The following is a 17,321-nucleotide window of genomic DNA, read 5'->3' on the forward strand; positions in this document are numbered from 1 at the left end:
ACAAAATTGTAAAAATATTATTAGCAATATTAAAGTAAATGCATGTTTCCTATTCAGTAGAATTTCAGGCATGAATTAAAGAAGGGCAAACTGTCAATAATGTCCTTTTATTTGGTGTGTCTGTTTCCCTTCATGTAGATTTTTGTTGGATGAAAAACCGCCTGAGCTGGCAGTGCCTGATGTGAAGTGTGAAAGACTTGACACCTTTGACTCCCAAACTGATCCCATGCATTTACAGTTCAGTATGGAGGTTGGGGTTATTTCAGAATGGTGCTGTTCAATAGTAGAGACAGGCTGCGCTCTGCTGACAGCAGTTTTTAATCTGAGCCAACTCCTGTTTGGAGCGGGCCTCTCTGACCCCCATCTCACCAACACGCCCGGTCGCCCGCCTTTTCCTCTTTTGGAGGATTGTCAGGGTGGCTATCATCAGATCATTAGCAGGAGCAGAACTGGTGACTCCTCTCTCTGTTGGAGGGGTGTGAACTGTTGGCTATGGCAGTGTTGAATTTATTCTGACACAAACAACTATCAAAAAGCGCATGCATTTGATGCACACACACATGCACACACACTCATTCACAAACAGTGTCACGTTGACGGCCATGCCTGGCTCGTCTGTCATAAGCTTAACGTTACTGTGTGTGCCGCAGCAAACACACACGTGCACACACACTGACAGACAGAAAGCCTGTGACAACAGACAAAGTGACGCATCGTTGGGCATCCACTTGCGTTTTCTAACATTCAGGAGGAAATCAGTGGCTGGTGATCAATAACCATTCAAGAGGAAACTTATGTGAGAAGTTATGTGACAAAACTCTTTCAAATGGAGATAATAGTAATTGTAGATATTTATTGTACGTGAAATGTACCAAATTGGCTTTAATAGACATTTCCATGAACAATATTTTTCTAAAGCTTTTGTGTTTACGATGGTGATGGATTATTTGCTGTTTGTATCATGGCTGTGTACACCCCCCCTCACTTGCGGGAAAAATAAGTTGGACCATTGTTATTCTCCATTCTGAGATACAAAGCACTCCTTCGACCCCCTTCGACAAATCAGACCACACCTTAATTCTGCTCCTGCAAGTCTACAGTCGTGGTCAAAAGTTTTGAGAATGACACAAGTATTGTTCTTCACAAAGTTTGCTGCTTCAGTGTTTTAGATATTTTTGTCAGATGTTACTATGGTATACTGAAGTATAATTACAAGCATTCCATAAGTGTCAAAGGCTTTTATTGACAATTACATTAAGTTTATGCAAAGAGTCAATATTTGCAGTGTTGACCCTTCTTTTTCAAGACCTCTGCAATCCGCCCTGGCATGCTGTTAATTAACTTCTGGGCCACATCCTGACTGATGGCAGCCCATTCTTGTATAAACAATGCTTGGAGTTTGTCAGAATTTGTGGGGTTTTGTTTGTCCACCCGCCTTTTGAGGATTGACCACAAGTTCTCAATGGGATTAAAGTCTGGTGAGTTTCCTGGCCATGGACCCAAAATGTCGATGTTTTGTTCCCCGAGCCACTTAGTTATCACTTTTGCCTTATGGCAAGGTGCTCCATCATGCTGGAAAAGGCATTGTTCATCACCAAACTGTTCTTGGATGGTTGGGAGAAGTTGCTCTCGGAGGATGTGTTGGTACCATTCTTTATTCATGGCTGTGTTCTTAGGCAAAATTGTGAGTGAGCCCACTCCCTTGGCTGAGAAGCAACCCCACATATGAATGGATGCTTTACTGTTGGCATGACACAGGACTGATGGTAGCGCTCACCTTGTCTTCTCCAGACAAGCTTTTTTCCAGATGCCCCAAACAATCGGAAAGGGGATTCATCAGAGAAAATGACTTTACCCCAGTCCTCAGCAGTCCAATCCCTGTACCTTTTGCAGAATATCAGTCAGTCCCTGATGTTTTTCCTGGAGAGAAGTGGCTTCCTCGCTGCCCTTCTTGACACCAGGCCATCCTCCAAAAGTCTTCGCCAAACTGTGCGTGCAGATGCACTCACACCTGCCTGCTGCCATTCCTGAGCAAGCTCTGCACTGGTGGTGCCCCGATCCCGCAGCTGAATCAACTTTAGGAGACGGTCCTGGCACTTGCTGGACTTTCTTGGGCGCCCTGAAGCCTTCTTCACAACAATTGAACCTCTCTCCTTGAAGTTCTTGATGATCCGATAAATGGTTGATTTAGGTGCAATCTTACTAGCAGCAATATCCTTGCCTGTGAAGCCCTTTTTGTGCAAAGCAATGATGACGGCACGTGTTCCCTTGCAGGTAACCATGGTTAACAGAGGAAGAACAATGATTTTAAGCACCACCCTCCTTTTAAAGCTTCCAGTCTGTTATTCTAACTCAATCAGCATGACAGAGTGATCTCCAGCCTTGTCCTCGTCAACACTTTCTCTCACCTGTGTTAACGAGAGAATCACTGACATGATGGCAGCTGGTCCTTTTGTGGCAGGGCTGAAATGCAGTGGAAATGTTTTTTGGGGGATTAAGTTCTTTTTCATGGCAAAGAGGGACTTTGCAATTAATTGCAATTCATCTGATCACTCTTCATAACATTCTGGAGTATATGCAAATTGCCATCATAAAAACGGAGGCAGCAGACTGTGAAAATTCATATTTGTGTCATTCTCAACTTTTGACCACGACTGTACAAGCAAAAATTAAAGCAGGAAAAATCCATAGTAAGATTTTTTAAATGCTGGTCTGACCAATCAGAATATATGCTACAAGACTGGGAAATGTTCCGGGTTGCCTCCGACAATAACATTATTGTCCCAACAATTACTTTTCACACATACCCCAACCAGAAACTGTGGATAAATAGCAACATCCGTGCAAAACTGAGAGCGCAGACCAACACATTAAACTCCGGTTGGATTTCTGGGGATATGGATAAATACAAAAAGACCAGCTACGACCTCTGAAAATAAATCAAAGATGAAAAAAGACAGTACAGGTACAAAGTGAATTTGCATTTCGACGGCTCTGACGTGAGACGCATGTGGCAAGGACTACAAACAATTACGGACTACAAGGCAAAAACTAGCAGCACGGCAAACACAGATGCCTTTCTCCCAAATAAGCTAAACAACTTCTATGCTCGTTTCGAGGCAATCAACACTGATCCTCCTACGAGGGCCCCCGCTGCTGTAGAGGACTGTGAGCTCAAGATCTCTGTGGCTGATGTGAGTAGGACCTTCAAGTGTGTGAATACTCGCAGAGTAGTCGGCCCAGACAGCATCCCCGGCCGCCTCCTCATAGCATGTGCAGACCAGCTGGCTGGAGTGTTCACGGACATATTCAACCTCTCCCTGTCCCAGTCTGTGGTGCCCACATGCTTCAAGATGCCCATCATTGTCCCTGTACCCAAGCAAACTAAGGTAACCTGCCTAAATTACTATCGCCCTGTAGCACTCACTTCTGTCATCATGAAGTGCTTCGAGAGGCTGGTCAAGGATAACATCAGCTCCACCTTACCTGACACCCTGGACCCACTCCAATTTGCACACCACCCCAACAGATCCACAGATTACGCAATCGCCATTGCGCTACACACTGCCCTATCCCACCTGGACAAGAGGAACACCTATGTGAAAATGCTGTTCATTGACTATAGCTCAGCGTTCAACACTATAGTCCCTTCAAGCTTGACACTAAGCTCAAGGCCCTGGGTATGAGCACCCCCATCTGCAACTGGATCCTGGACTTCCTGACAGGCAGACCCCAGGTGGTGAGGGTAGGCAACAACACCTCTGCCACGCTGACCCTCAACACGGGGGCCCCCCAGGGGTGCATGCTCAGCCCCCTCCTGTACTCCCTGTACACCCAACACCATCATTTAGTTTGCAGACGGTGGTGGGCCTGATCGTCGACATGACAAACTACAGGGAGGAGGTTAGAGCCCTGGCACTATGGTACCAGGGAAACAGCCTCTCCCTCAGCATTAGCCAAACCAAGGATCTGATCGTGGACTACATGAAACAGAGGGAGGTACACGCCCCTATTGTCTTCAACAGGGCTGCAGTGGAGAGGGTCAAGTTCCTCGGCGTCCACATCACAGAGAACCTGACATGGTCCAATTATACTACCACCATAGTTGCCTGAAGAAATTTGGCATGAGCCCTCGGATCCTAATGAAGTTCTACAGCTGCACAATCAACAGCCTGGTACGCCTGGTACGGCAACTGCACCGCCCTAAACCAGAAGGCCCTACAGAAGGCCTAATACATTGCTGGGGGCTTCCTTCCTGCCTTCCAGGACATCTACACCAGGCAGTCCCTGAGGAAGGCCCAAAAGTTTGTCAAGGACTCCAGTCACCCGAGCCACAGACTTTTCACTCTGTTACCATCTGGCAAGCGGTATCGGAATATCGGGTCTCGGACCAACAGGCTTCCAAGACAGCTTCTACCACCAGGCCATCAGACTCCTGAAAAGCTCAACCTAGCTGTCTCCCTGCACAAACTTGCACCTTAGAGACTATTTGCACAGGAAAGACTATATATGGACCTTAGAAATTCTTTGCACTGACTACCCACGTATCCAACTCTTACACACAAACACCCATAAACACACACACAAGCACACACACACACACACACACAAACAGTCAACACTGTTGTTCTATTATATGCTATTGATCCCACTACCCACTTTATATTGGTAAATACAGTGTAAATACAGTCCATTATTACTATGCAAATACCTCTTCTATTACTTCTCATTGTTATTACTGATCATTGATTAATGTACTGCATTGTTGAGGGAGCTAGTACATAAGCATTTCGCTGCACCTTTTATACCTGCCGTAAACTGTGTTTGTGACAAATACAGTTGATTTGATTTGATTTGACCATGAGATGTATGCATATGTTGATATTGTGTCTCATTTAGTACCTACAGACCGTGAATCTAATGGCCTGCTCTGTGATTTTGTTGTGTTTGTATGCGTCGTCGTGTGGATTGTTCTCTGACTACTACATTAGAATAATGAGCGGGGAAAGAGTTGTTCTCTTCTAGTGTCTCTTTGTGCTGCCGCGGCAACGACCCCGCAAATAGTTATTTTGGATTACCTATCAAAGTCTTCTCTCCCCAAGCACCCAATAGATGGTACTTCCAGAAATGAGTCACTTGAAAATGATCATCGTCCAACACCGTATAAGGTAATGGATAACCATCACACTCCATTTTCCTGCCTCCTCACCCACACAAACGCAGCGCTCTTGAAATATGATGCAGCTACTGTGCTTAGCGGGCACTTAATGTCTGAAAGCACCCTGTTTGCGGTGATTTACCGACCGCAACGGTAAAAAAAGAGTGCGCCTCGCGACATTTAGTGTCTCGCTGCTTGTTCACTCAATAATTATCTCATTTTATTTACGCAGACAGACAGCTTTAGACGGGGTGAGAGGCTTCCCCTCCATTATCTGTAGGTGGGCCTCTCTCTCAGTCTTTCTACTACACCCCCTCAGAGTCCACAGTCCCCTAATGACGTCCTCCACATCGAGGACTTTTCCAAGTTTCGGTCTCACGAGGAACACACAGTGCACACAGACATGTAGGCGCGCATGTGTGCACACACACACATACACACACACACACACACACCTGTGTTAAAAAAATAAACGTTGAACTAAATGACACAATGACTCTCCTCTGCCGGTCGTCCAATCAATGTGGTTTCTAAAAGGATTAGGGCCTTCAGTATGAAATCTATTTTAATTACTTAACAAACAGGTAAACAAAGTCGCGGTGGCACCGCCAGTATAGATCCAGGCGTCTGGGGTGTATCAATACCACCTATCCCTGTGTTAATCCTGCAGGTCCCTAAAGAAAGTAGTTATTGGGCCCCTTCCAAATGCACCCTATTACCTATATAGTGCACTGTATAGGGAATAGCATGCCATTTGGGACACAGTTCTGGACTATGGCACCAGGAGGATCTCATCACCTCTAGCGGTTTAGAATATATGTAGATGAGGTCCCTCAGCAGTGGCTTACTGTTTTAAATGAGCCCTGTTTTTTCCACTGAGAATGTCAGCACATACTGGGGATGCATTAGGACATGCCCATGCCGGTTAAGATGAATCTGCAGCATTGCAGTTTGTGTGTGTTCGTGTGTGTGTGTGTGGTGTGTGTTGGAGATGAGGGGGGAGGAAGAGGGGGGTCATTATGTTGGCTAACAGCGGTGAAAGGCATTTTTCGGTGTTAACACTGGGTTAAAATGATCTGGTGTCTTGTCTCAGCGGGCTACAGGCCCAGTGTGTGTTTATGTATGTGTGTGCTGTGTCTTTGAGAACGCCATCGTGGGTATAACTGGGTGATTAGGCACGGTGCGCCAGCCACAGGAAATGGACTGGCTGAATGACGGGCCCGACTGCATTAAAGATGAATGGTGAGGCGCTAGGGCGTTAGCGTCCCCGTGTCGCCGCCGCAGCCCGGCTTAGAGCTCACTCTGAATATCTCTCAATTTCCTCCCTGACTGACACGTGAAGCCATGCACAATTTCCTTGATCCGGAGCATTTGTTTAACTGCACTCTCCGTTTAACCCAGAGATCTGATAGTATATCTAGTAAAAGGCAATTTATCCAGTGTCAATTTATTATACAGCTCAGGGGAAAGTGTCACTTGGTAGATTTGTTAGTGTTCAATGGAGTGATCAAAAGTGTCTGTATTGTCATGGGACATGGACTCTTCGCAAACATTAGACCACTTTTAAGGTCTGAAAACATCTGGCAAACCATTACTGGAGAGTGAACTATCACTTTAACTATCGCTGAAAGCTGGCGGGTTATAGTTTGTTAGAACAAATCCGTACATAAGGGAGAAAACTTGCTCCAAGTATTATTAGTAGGGATGAGGGATCACCAAATTACTAGGAATATTTAAAGGATATCTGTCGGATTTCCTAATATTACCTGTCACTCTGAATTTCCTGAATTCCAGTAGGTCTTATATGTTTTTTAAATATAAAATCTCATTTTCGTTGATGACAGCTTATCTTCTGTGTCTGTATTGAAAGTGGAGTCACTGCTCACTGTCTGCGCTTTTAACTCGCTCTGTTTTTACTGTTGTTGTTGTTTTCCCTCAGTCTACTTGTTGTCATGGTAAGCCATCAAACAGCGCTTGGGCTTCAAAATGCATGCTTTGCTTCAAAGACTGCAATGCTTGGTTTTTGTTTATTTTTACTGTTTCAGAAGAAATGGGGGGGATGCTTGGTCTGTGCTCGGTCTGTGGGGGTTCGTAACTAATTTGTCAGGCTTTGGGTTCAAGCTATTTTCTTTTAATTTTGTTTTATATATATTTATGTTTTGGAAGGGATTTGTGGAGTGACAGATCATATTTTTTTGATTAAATGATCTAATCCTCAGACATTGGAATTTACACTTTCATGTGAGGTGCTTCTGCTCCATCTTCTCAGACACAAAGTACCGCTTTAAATCTGCATTTACATACCAACAGAAGAGAAACAAATACTTAAAATATAATTTGTTCTGTTGTCTTTGAGGTTGAACCCCAGACTCCCAAGTCCTCGCTTTCTCCTCTGTTTCAAGCTTCATAACAGCCAGCTTGATTCTAAGTGGAGTTTTTTGCTTAACTATCTATTGTATACAGGGACCCACATTTCTGTACAGCACTATAAGTATTAGTGGCCCACCACCCAATTCTTACCTTTTTCTGCTCTAGATCCTACAAATAGATAGCATAACTTATTCATAATTCATTTTTTATCCCTTCATTAGAAATACGCACGCGTTTAGGAATCCAGATGACAACATTGATGCAATGTTATAGTTGGGTCATACGCTAAGAGTCAAACTGTAAGTTCTTAGCGTAGGGACCTGACATCCGTATTTGTAAGTGCAGCGGTTCAATCAATTAACCAAAACACTGAAGCAATTTTGATTGCAGTGTCTGACACTCATTCACGACTAATTACTTAATTAATTGCATTTTAGAGGGCTTAATCACATTATTTTACACGGCAGGTAGTGTGTGCCAATATGGCATCGCCACTGGCTTAGTAACAGTGTCAATGTGGCAGCTTCATTAACAAGGTGACACACACCCAGGCATGCACGCACGCACACACACACACGCACGCACACACATACACACACACGCACATACACACACACACACGCACGTACACACATACACACAATATCTCACTGAATTCGAGGTTAAATGATGCCCTCTGCTCTATTTGACGAGGATTTGAGTAATTGCTGTGACCATTTCCTCCTGAAATTTAATTGGTCTAGTATTCTCATTTGATGAAGTTAGATCACTTGTCAGTCAGTTGCTGCCACAAATTCAGTCTTTCACACATTTCATTTCAAAACACACTGCTGAACAAGTTCTGAATATGGTGCGGCACATTTGGTGTGCATACTGCGAGATGACTCGTTGAAAGAGAAAGATCTTTGATGTGTGTTTGTGTGTGCACGTGTCTGTCTTTGCAAACGCATGGACCTTAATTATGACAGTACTGAAATAGGTAGTCCTCTCAAACACTCTGTGCAGAATCACACAGCAGACAGACTTCAAAGAGCTCATTAGTGCTTTCTAAAGAGCTGTTTACTCCACACACACACACACACACACCACTTTCTAATATGCAGCCGCGTTGATGCCAATGTCCAGAAGCAGTAATGAGTATGATTAGACCTTCTATATGACAGGCAGAAAAGACACAGACATGCCTTGGCGCTCTTAGGGCGTATCTAAATGCCGTTGGATGTTGTTGCAGCTGAGTGCATTAATGCTTGGCCAGACTCACACACTCTCACTCTCTCTCAGAGAGCACACACACACACACACAGTTCCTGATGAAAGCCTAGCTGGTCTTGACAATTTTGCTACACATTCATTCATGGTGATCCAAATGCAATCTTGCATTAGATGTTAATATTTAGAATGTTTTCAAATCGAGTGACATAATCTTTTTTATAAGATTAGAGATTTGCGTATTCCGTGTTTTAACCATCACATAGACTACAATGTATGATTCAAGTGCCAGTCTTAGGGCCTTATTCCATGTGTTTGTGGAAGTGCATGAGGTTCAACGCGTCGAGTTCAAACTCATATGCCGTCATTTGAATAACGGGAGAGTAAGTATTACCTGATTTAAATAGTGCAAGTTATCATTTGGCCCTCATTTGCATAGTGGAGGTAATCACTGTGGATGCGTCTCAAATGGCACCCTATTCCCTATATATTGCACCTCTGGACCAGGGTCTATAGGGCTATGGTCAAAAGTAGTGCACTATGTAGGGAATAGGATTCCATTGAGACGCACGCTGTGGCTTTACATTAACCCCCTGATTGGAGAGATGAAGGCACTGATGGAGCCTGACACGTCTCTTAGAAGTGTTGGCTTTATTGATGATGGAATTATAAAGATTCCATGTTTTATAAATGGATTTAAATAAGATAAGTGTTGGGGTGATTCAGTTTTCTATATGTTAATATTACGGTGATAAAAGGGAGGTTAGGGGGTTGTTTTAAGTGGGCTGGAATTTGGAAGATGTGTTTTGTTTTGTTGCGTAGAAGGTTGTATGTGTGTGTGTGTGTGTGTGTTTATTTGTGTGAGTGTGTGTGTGTGTGTGCTTGTATCTGTTGTTTTCTTGCCAAGTTGCCAGACTGGCACTGCATACCCTCTCTCTCACCCTCTCTTTCCCTCCTGTGTGTTTCTCGCCATTGACATGCTGGCAGCTGAACCGTGGTCCCCCGAGCAAGGCCCAGTACACAGTACTAGGAGTCAGACTGTGAATTCTCCTACACAGGCAGGGAGGAGGGAGGGAGGCATCTCTAGGGAGCACTCCAAGGAGAGAGACCACGCTGCTGTGAAGAGAGAGAGAGAGAGATGTTGTTAGGGTAGACCAGGTTATTGTGAGAGAGATATAAGAAGATATACTGTTGTGCCAAAATATTGAAGAGAGATATATAATTTTAAGAGAGTATAGAGACCATGCTGTTAGAAGGGTATTTTTCCCTCCCAAACTGTTGCTACCATAACCTCTCAACTACTTAATACTCTGCTATCAATAAATTACATTTACCCAAAATATTGAAATGCCATCTAAGTATCTAAGAACTTTTGACAAATATTGTGGCTATCGTATAATGAAGAAGTTGGGAGGTTTTTGAACCTCGCAATTAGTGTAAATGATGTGAGAAATATTGCAATAACCACCCACATAGCTATCAGGTGTAATGTCTTGCTGGGTACAGCATGTAACGGTCTCCATTAGCTAACGATGAATAATATTATTATGAACGGGAAAATCACAGAGTTTAGAACATTGGAGTTCTTTATCTTACTTTTACTATTTTGCTACTGATGTGTTGTTTTGCTACTTTGCTACTAAATTTATTTAAATCTGGTTGCATAATGTTTTAGAATTCTCAAATGAGCTGCATTGGCAAATGAAAATACCCTTTTGTTATTAACTCCCATCCTTACCTAAACTTTTACTTTTTTTTAATTTAGGCATTTAGTTAACTTCTGTGTCTAACCTCTAAGCCCCAAAATGACAGACCATTTTAATATACAATAATTGCCTCAATGTTGAGCAAACATTCTAGTTGTTCTGTCCAAACACATTTTACTGTGCAGAAATATAATTGTTTTACAAAACAAGAAAATAATACAGACGCTATGGGAATAATGATCAATTATTCCCATTATTCAGCAGTTATTTTTCAGAAACCACTGTCAATGAAACGTCATGTCATGAAACACACCACACTGTTCCATTCTTTTAGCTGTTTACTGTTTATTGATACATTTCATCCACGTTTAAGTATTTCCAAGCTCTTTCTCTCCGTCGAGTTTCATATAGTCATTACATAAAGGAGCGTGACATGCGTGCCAGCCCCGGCTAGACTCCCCTCGGCTAAAACCCTGTAAATGAACACAATTAGCACATCGTCATCCTGCTAATTAGCTGCTGGCGTCTGGCGAGACGTCTGGGAGAGAGAATCAGAGAGGAGTCTGGGGGATTCCCTCGCTCTATTACCAAACAAACACCACGCTACGCTGACACGCCGAACGTACTGGAGAGGTGTGTTTGTGAATATGTGTGTGTGTTCACACCAGTTCCACTTAAAAAACCCAAGAGGAATATCCGTGGGATGGTAATTGTAAGGCATACAGTGCTTACAGCCTCCAACAGTGGATACTGAGACTGAAGAAAGGACAGGGGATGGTCATAAATGATCCTCATAATCCGCTGTGTGTTAAATCAAACCAAACAGTCCGATCTGAGAGGAGGGTCCTACGATGATGTGGGTCTGGCCTTTGATAGCGCCATGCTTTGATAGTGAGATGACTGTGTTAGTGTGTGTGTGTGTGTGTTAATATTTGCAGATAGTCTTTGGGGATTATATAAAATAGTGTCTCTTGAGCATCAGAGGCAACAAAGGGAGATAGGTGACTGAAGTGTGTGAGACGGAGAGAACGAGCCAGAGGAGGGGGGAGAGGAAAAGGGATGAGGACAAAGGTGGGAAGGAGTGGACAGGGAAACGGAGCGAGAGAGAAAAGCAAAGAGAAAGGTAGAAGACGAATGGAGATGGAAAGGCAAAGAGAGAGAGAGAGAGAGAGGTGACGGTGTGGAGGTGCAGTCCGGCACTGTGCGGTGTATGGCAGAGGCCTGATACACAGGGTGTTGTAATTCATAGCCAGCTGTGGCTCTGGTGTGTGTGTGTGTTTGTGTGTGTGTGTGTGTGTGTGTGTACTGATGAAAGCAGCAGAACACTGCCGGCGGGGGGAGATTGCTTTGCTGTACTAGGCGAGGCGCGCTCTGAAACCATCTCCGGCCGCCTGAGATGAGAGAGGGATTATGGAGTGACCTGCCATGTCTGTGTCATATTGTTCTGTGCAGGGTGCATTATTTTGTCCTAACCTGGTAGCGGCCAGCCCGGTCCCAAGGCAGAGATGCAGTGTCCTTCATGTGATCTGTCACTACTCGTGTCATATTTACCATCCGTGTTCCTAGAAACAAAAGAAATGTGAGGGGCGAAAAGAATCAGACAACCAAAATGTCAAGAATTTATGTTAGTTAGTCATTTTCATAAATATAATATTTGACATGTAAAAATTCTAATAGTTCGCCTAATTTCAGTTTATGTTACAAAACAAGCAAGTAAAGTGTAGAGAATCATTGTACCATCTAAACCGCTATTAAATATATTTTTCATAACAAACAATATTGTATTTTCAGCTGTTTGAAGCTGGTGTACAAAACCGAAAGTAAAAGATGCAAAAATGAAACTTAAGAACGGGAAGCATGGAAATAGTGCACATAGAACAGATCTACCGCTTCTTAGACTTGCTTTCAATAAGAATGACAGATCTATAAAACTAATTTCTATGTGAATTTGGTCGGGTCACCCAAAAAGTTACACATTGCAATTTTAAGCCATGCACTAAATGAAACTGATGGACGTCAGCCAACTAAAAGATAAAAATATTATTTGCAGTATTATTCACAGTAATTATTATTCAATACAGTAGCACACAATGTATAATTTCCTTAAACTAGAACACATTTTGCTCAGTAGTACATTAGTCATCATGGATGTTAATTATTGATCATGATGTGTGAATCATGTCATAAATGTCACACTGTATAACCTCCGAGCTCAGATTCATATACATATTCATGAGTTGTATTCTCGATTTTATATTGAAGAAATGGCAGCAGTGAATCTCCATGATTAAGCAAAATACAGTCCGTACTATCATAAGCATGACAGTGTTTGATCACTCCCAATAAACTGTCATCACATCACAGCCATTAAAATCAATCTGATGACAGCATAATGAAGACCAATTGACAGAGAGCCTAAGAGATGAAGAGATGCTGAATTTTGACTGGCTGTACCTTGTCTTATAAATAAGACCAACCTAACTGTCCTGTCTGTCTCTGTGCTCTTGCCGTTGCAGGCCTAAAGATGCAGTGGACCCCAGAGCATGCGCAGTGGGCGGAGCAGCACTTTGACATCACCTCCACCACGCGCTCGCCGGCCCACAAGGCCGAGGCTTACCGGGGTCACCTGCAGCGCGGCGGCAGCACCTACCAGTACGCCTGGGCCAACGACGACATTTCTGCGCTCACCGCCTCCAACCTGCTCAAGAAGTACGCTGAGAAGTACTCTGGCATCCTGGAGATGCCCAGCGAGAGGGCCCTGCTGAACTCGTACGCCGAGGCCGGGATGAACAGCAGGAAGGGGGAGGGCGAAGCCTGGCAGGAGGGGGTCTACTGCGTCCCCGAGGGGATGTCCATGAGGAAAGGAGGGGTGGCGGCAGATGTGGCTGGTATGTGCAGCTCGCCGTCCCCGGGCCTGGCCTCCAGCGGCCTGACAGAGCCTGGTTACTCCAGCAGCAGCTGTGGTAGTCACACCGCCACGGCCCTCCACTCCTCTGCAGGCTCCTCTCAGGAATACGGCCCCAGCTACAGTGGCTCCTACCTGGGCTACAGCTCCCAGGCCACCACTTCCCCTCTGCACAGCTCCGGCCTCTTGCAGCCCCCTCCTCCGCCCCCCCACCCCTCCCTGGTCCCGACCTACAATGGGGGATCCTCCAACCTCTCGGGCTACAATTACCCCCCTGCTGGGTACCCCTCCCAGAGCGCCGTGGGGCCAGGCTACAGCCCCGGGGGAGCCCCCCCTCCATCCTCCTACCTACCGTCAGGGATCGCCGCTCCCACCCCCCTGCCCCCCTCCTCCACACTCCCTGGGTACCCCTACCAGTCCCACAACCTCGGCCCCATCGCGCCAACGCCTCTGAACGGCAGCTCATCCAACTCTCTGAAGAGAAAAGCCTTCTACATGACAGGGCAAGGAGAGATGGACTCCACTTATGGAAATTATGTCTATGGCCAGGTGCGCAGCTCCGCAGAGAGCCCCATGTACAGGGTACCGGACAGCAGCATCTCAAATGCGGGCGGAGGGAACGGTTTTGACAGGAACGCTGACAAGTCATCTGTGCCGTTTAATCCCCAAAAGCAGCCCATGGCCTCTGAGCAGTCTAGGAAATTCAGCGGGCAGTCTGTGGGTGGAGCACTCACCCCTCCGTCCTATGCCTCCACCCTGGGGGGCTCGCGCTCGGCAGACTCCCTGGGGAGCTTCACCTCTCCCTCCCTAAGCGACCAAGGGGACGAGCACCGCCTGCACCTCTCCCACCCCTCCCTGACAGGGGCAACCTCATCCTCCCGGCCCACTGAGGAGCAGCTGAAGGGCAGTGACCCCCACCTCTTGGACATGGTGACCTCTGAGATCCTGCAGCAGGGACCCCCGGTGGACTGGAGTGACATTGCAGGCCTGGAGCTGGCCAAGGCCACTCTGAAGGAGGAGGTTCTCTGGCCCATGCTACGTCCGGACATGTTCAGGGGCCTAGGTTCGGCCCCGAGGTGCGTTCTACTGTTCGGCCCCAGAGGCACGGGCCGGACGTTGCTGGGCCGCTGCATGGCCAGCCAGCTGGGGGCGCCCTTCCTGCAGCTCAGAGGCTCTACCTTGGCCACCAAGTGGCTGGCAGAGGGTGACAAGATCCTGCGGGCCTCCTTCCTGGTGGCGCGTTGCCGCCAGCCCTCAGTGCTGTTCATCAGCGACGTGGACATGCTGTTGTCGGCCCATCTCAGCAACGAGAGCCCCATTCACCGGCTCAAGGCCGAGCTCCTGGCCCAGCTTGATGCGCTGCTCCTTGGCCCAGCCGATGACTCCAACAACCACGTTCTGGTGGTCTGCTCCACCAGCAAGCCCCAGGACATGGACGAGGGGCTGCGACGGTACTTTGGCCGGCGGGTCCTGGTGCCGCTGCCGGATGGTTCGGCCCGCCACCACATGCTGAGCCAGCTGCTGTCCCAGTCCCAGCGTAAGTACTGCCTCAGTGAGGAGGAGCTGGTGCTGCTGGTCCAGCGCACCGAGGGCTTCTCCGGACTGGACATGGCAAGGCTGTGCCAGGAGGCCCTGGTGGGCATGCTGCACACCTCCTCCCAAGGCCTGGACCTCTCTGTGAGCATCATGCCCACGGGCCAGATGCGGCCCCTCACCTACCAAGACTTTGACAGTGTTTTTTGCAAATTCCAGCCCAGTATATCGCAAAAAGAGATTGAAACGTACACAGAGTGGAACAAACTGTTTGGGTGCGGTCAGTGAACCTTGGGGGAAAGTCCTCAAGAAAGAGGCGTTGGGAATTCTTCGACCTGGCTGTTGTGCTAACCAGAGAGGAAGGCACACAAGAGGGGCGACGTAACCCCACACGCGCAAGACCTGACACCAGAGGCGGAGAAAACATTGAGAGACTTGGTTGGAGTGATACCTGATGGTTTTGCAGGTAACGAGCAGAGATTTCATTAGGATGCTTGACGTTGCTAAAGCCAGGCATTGTTTACACATTTTGAAGGGGTCAACTTGAGAAGAGACGGTTGAGGACCCTTTGTGTATATATACCTTTGTTGTTGTCCCTTAAAATGTAGTTTGCTAACCAAGTGCCTGTAGTGGTGCTTTCTTAATTCTTATTTCTTTTTTATGTATTATGATTTTGTTTGCCTCACAATCTACATTAATGGCATGTGCTGATATTAAGAGCTTTAAACTTCAACAGCAAGATTAAAATTAGAGAGTGGCGGTTGCCATGGGAGATGGTGATCTTTTTCTCCTGCCATTTCACCAAGTATCAACAGTATTCCTCAGGGGGTGACAGTAATCTGGACCCCGATCCATACACTTCATCTCTTTTGATCATCTGTCTGCAAAAAACTCAGGAAAGTGTTTGTGAATTGTACAGTACCTCAACGACATCACCACACAAAAGCACTACGATCCTCTGAGAGTAATTAAGACCACGATTTTAGTAATTTATATAATATCTAGCGAAACAGTGTTAGGTTTACCTCAAACCTTCTAGGCAAGACGGTTGAGGAGATGAAAATGAATGTAACCAGATTTAGTTCTGGAACGACGGGACAAATAAATCAATAGTGAGATTTGTTTTTTTGTTTTTCTGAAGGTGCTTAAGTGAAGAATTTTTGGTGATGAGTTCAGTTTCCATTTTAAGGTTTTTAGAAAATGCGATGCCCGAGTGTGTTATTTGAATCCTAAGTTGTGTATAGATTGAATTGAGTGTTGTTCACCTGATGTTTTAAGGGGGCACTGATGACCACATATAGTGGGTTATATGAATGTTTTCAACAACCCACAACTCTTTAGATGGAACGGTGGACTTCAGTTGCTATTCCGTTATCACTGGAAGCCATGTTGTCTGCCATAGAACTACTGTACTTGACGATGAATCATAAAAAAAACACCATATGAAAGAAAGCGAACGGTGCCGTGACACAGTGTGTGATTCCATATTTCCCAGAATTTGGGCTAAATGCAACGTTAGGATCACACATGCTTTCTGTTCTACCTCAGTTGGTTTCAACTCACCTAAGAGGCAGCAGAGCAGTCGGGGACAGTCTTAGATCCAAAAAGGCTAATTGCTAATGACTACTATATGTCAGCCAGTTGAGTCAGTTTGAATGAGAAAAGGCTGCCATCTTTATTCATCCCGAAGGTCAGAGGTTCAGCACCAGGGCTCAATTCCAAACTGGTTTTCAGTTCCTTACCAGAGGTCCTCATTGGCTTATCCAGGTACAGATCTGACATGATTGGATTGGTCACAGCAATATGGCTATAGAGCCACCTATAACTATGGAATGCTCTGGGGCTTTTCCGTCATAGTGCTAACACCTATCCAGTTGTGTCATATCGGCAAGGAGACTCAACAAGGGCTTGCGGGTAGGTGCTAGGAATTGTTTAAGGCATTTGGCCAATCGCATTTTCATTGTATAGTATGTGCACACATTAACCCAAGCACATGGTCAGGGTGGACATACCACTAATTCGACACTTGTCCTGGCTCTTAAAGGCCCAATGCAGTCAAAAACATGATTTTCCTGTGTTTTATATATATTTCCACGCTATGAGGTTGGAATAATACTGTGAAATTGTGAAAATTATGATAATATTATTTTATTATAAGAGCTGTTTGAAAAGACTACCTGGAATTTCAGCCTGTTTTGGTGGGATGGAGTTTTGGCCATTCATGGTGATATCGCCATCCGGTAAATGAGTTAATAGACCAATAAGAAAGAGAGTTCCAAACCTCTCTGCCAATAACAGCACATTTTCTGTTTTCCCCTGTCAGTAGCTGAGTGTAGATGCGGTGTGGAAATCAAGCGCAGGAAACACGGGCGTTCGTGAACAGACTTTAGTAAACGAAAGCAGCACCAAACAGGCGAACAGCCAACCCAACCGGGAGGCA

At 45.7% G+C, this 17,321-nt stretch overlaps 1 protein-coding gene across 1 annotated transcript in view; it reads left to right on the forward strand.

The window, feature by feature from the left end:
- Positions 1 to 16,987, forward strand: part of LOC121558102 (fidgetin-like) — a 39,574-nt gene extending 22,587 nt beyond the window's left edge. The window contains exon 3 of the mRNA XM_045225837.1: positions 12,960 to 16,987. Coding sequence (XP_045081772.1) covers positions 12,960 to 15,169 — 2,210 coding nt within the window. The 3' untranslated portion in view covers positions 15,170 to 16,987. The remainder of the gene's footprint in view (positions 1 to 12,959) is intronic.
- Positions 16,988 to 17,321: the final 334 nt, after the last annotated feature.

This window comes from Coregonus clupeaformis, chromosome 16 (assembly GCF_020615455.1).
Source record: "Coregonus clupeaformis isolate EN_2021a chromosome 16, ASM2061545v1, whole genome shotgun sequence".
NCBI lineage: Eukaryota > Metazoa > Chordata > Actinopteri > Salmoniformes > Salmonidae > Coregonus > Coregonus clupeaformis.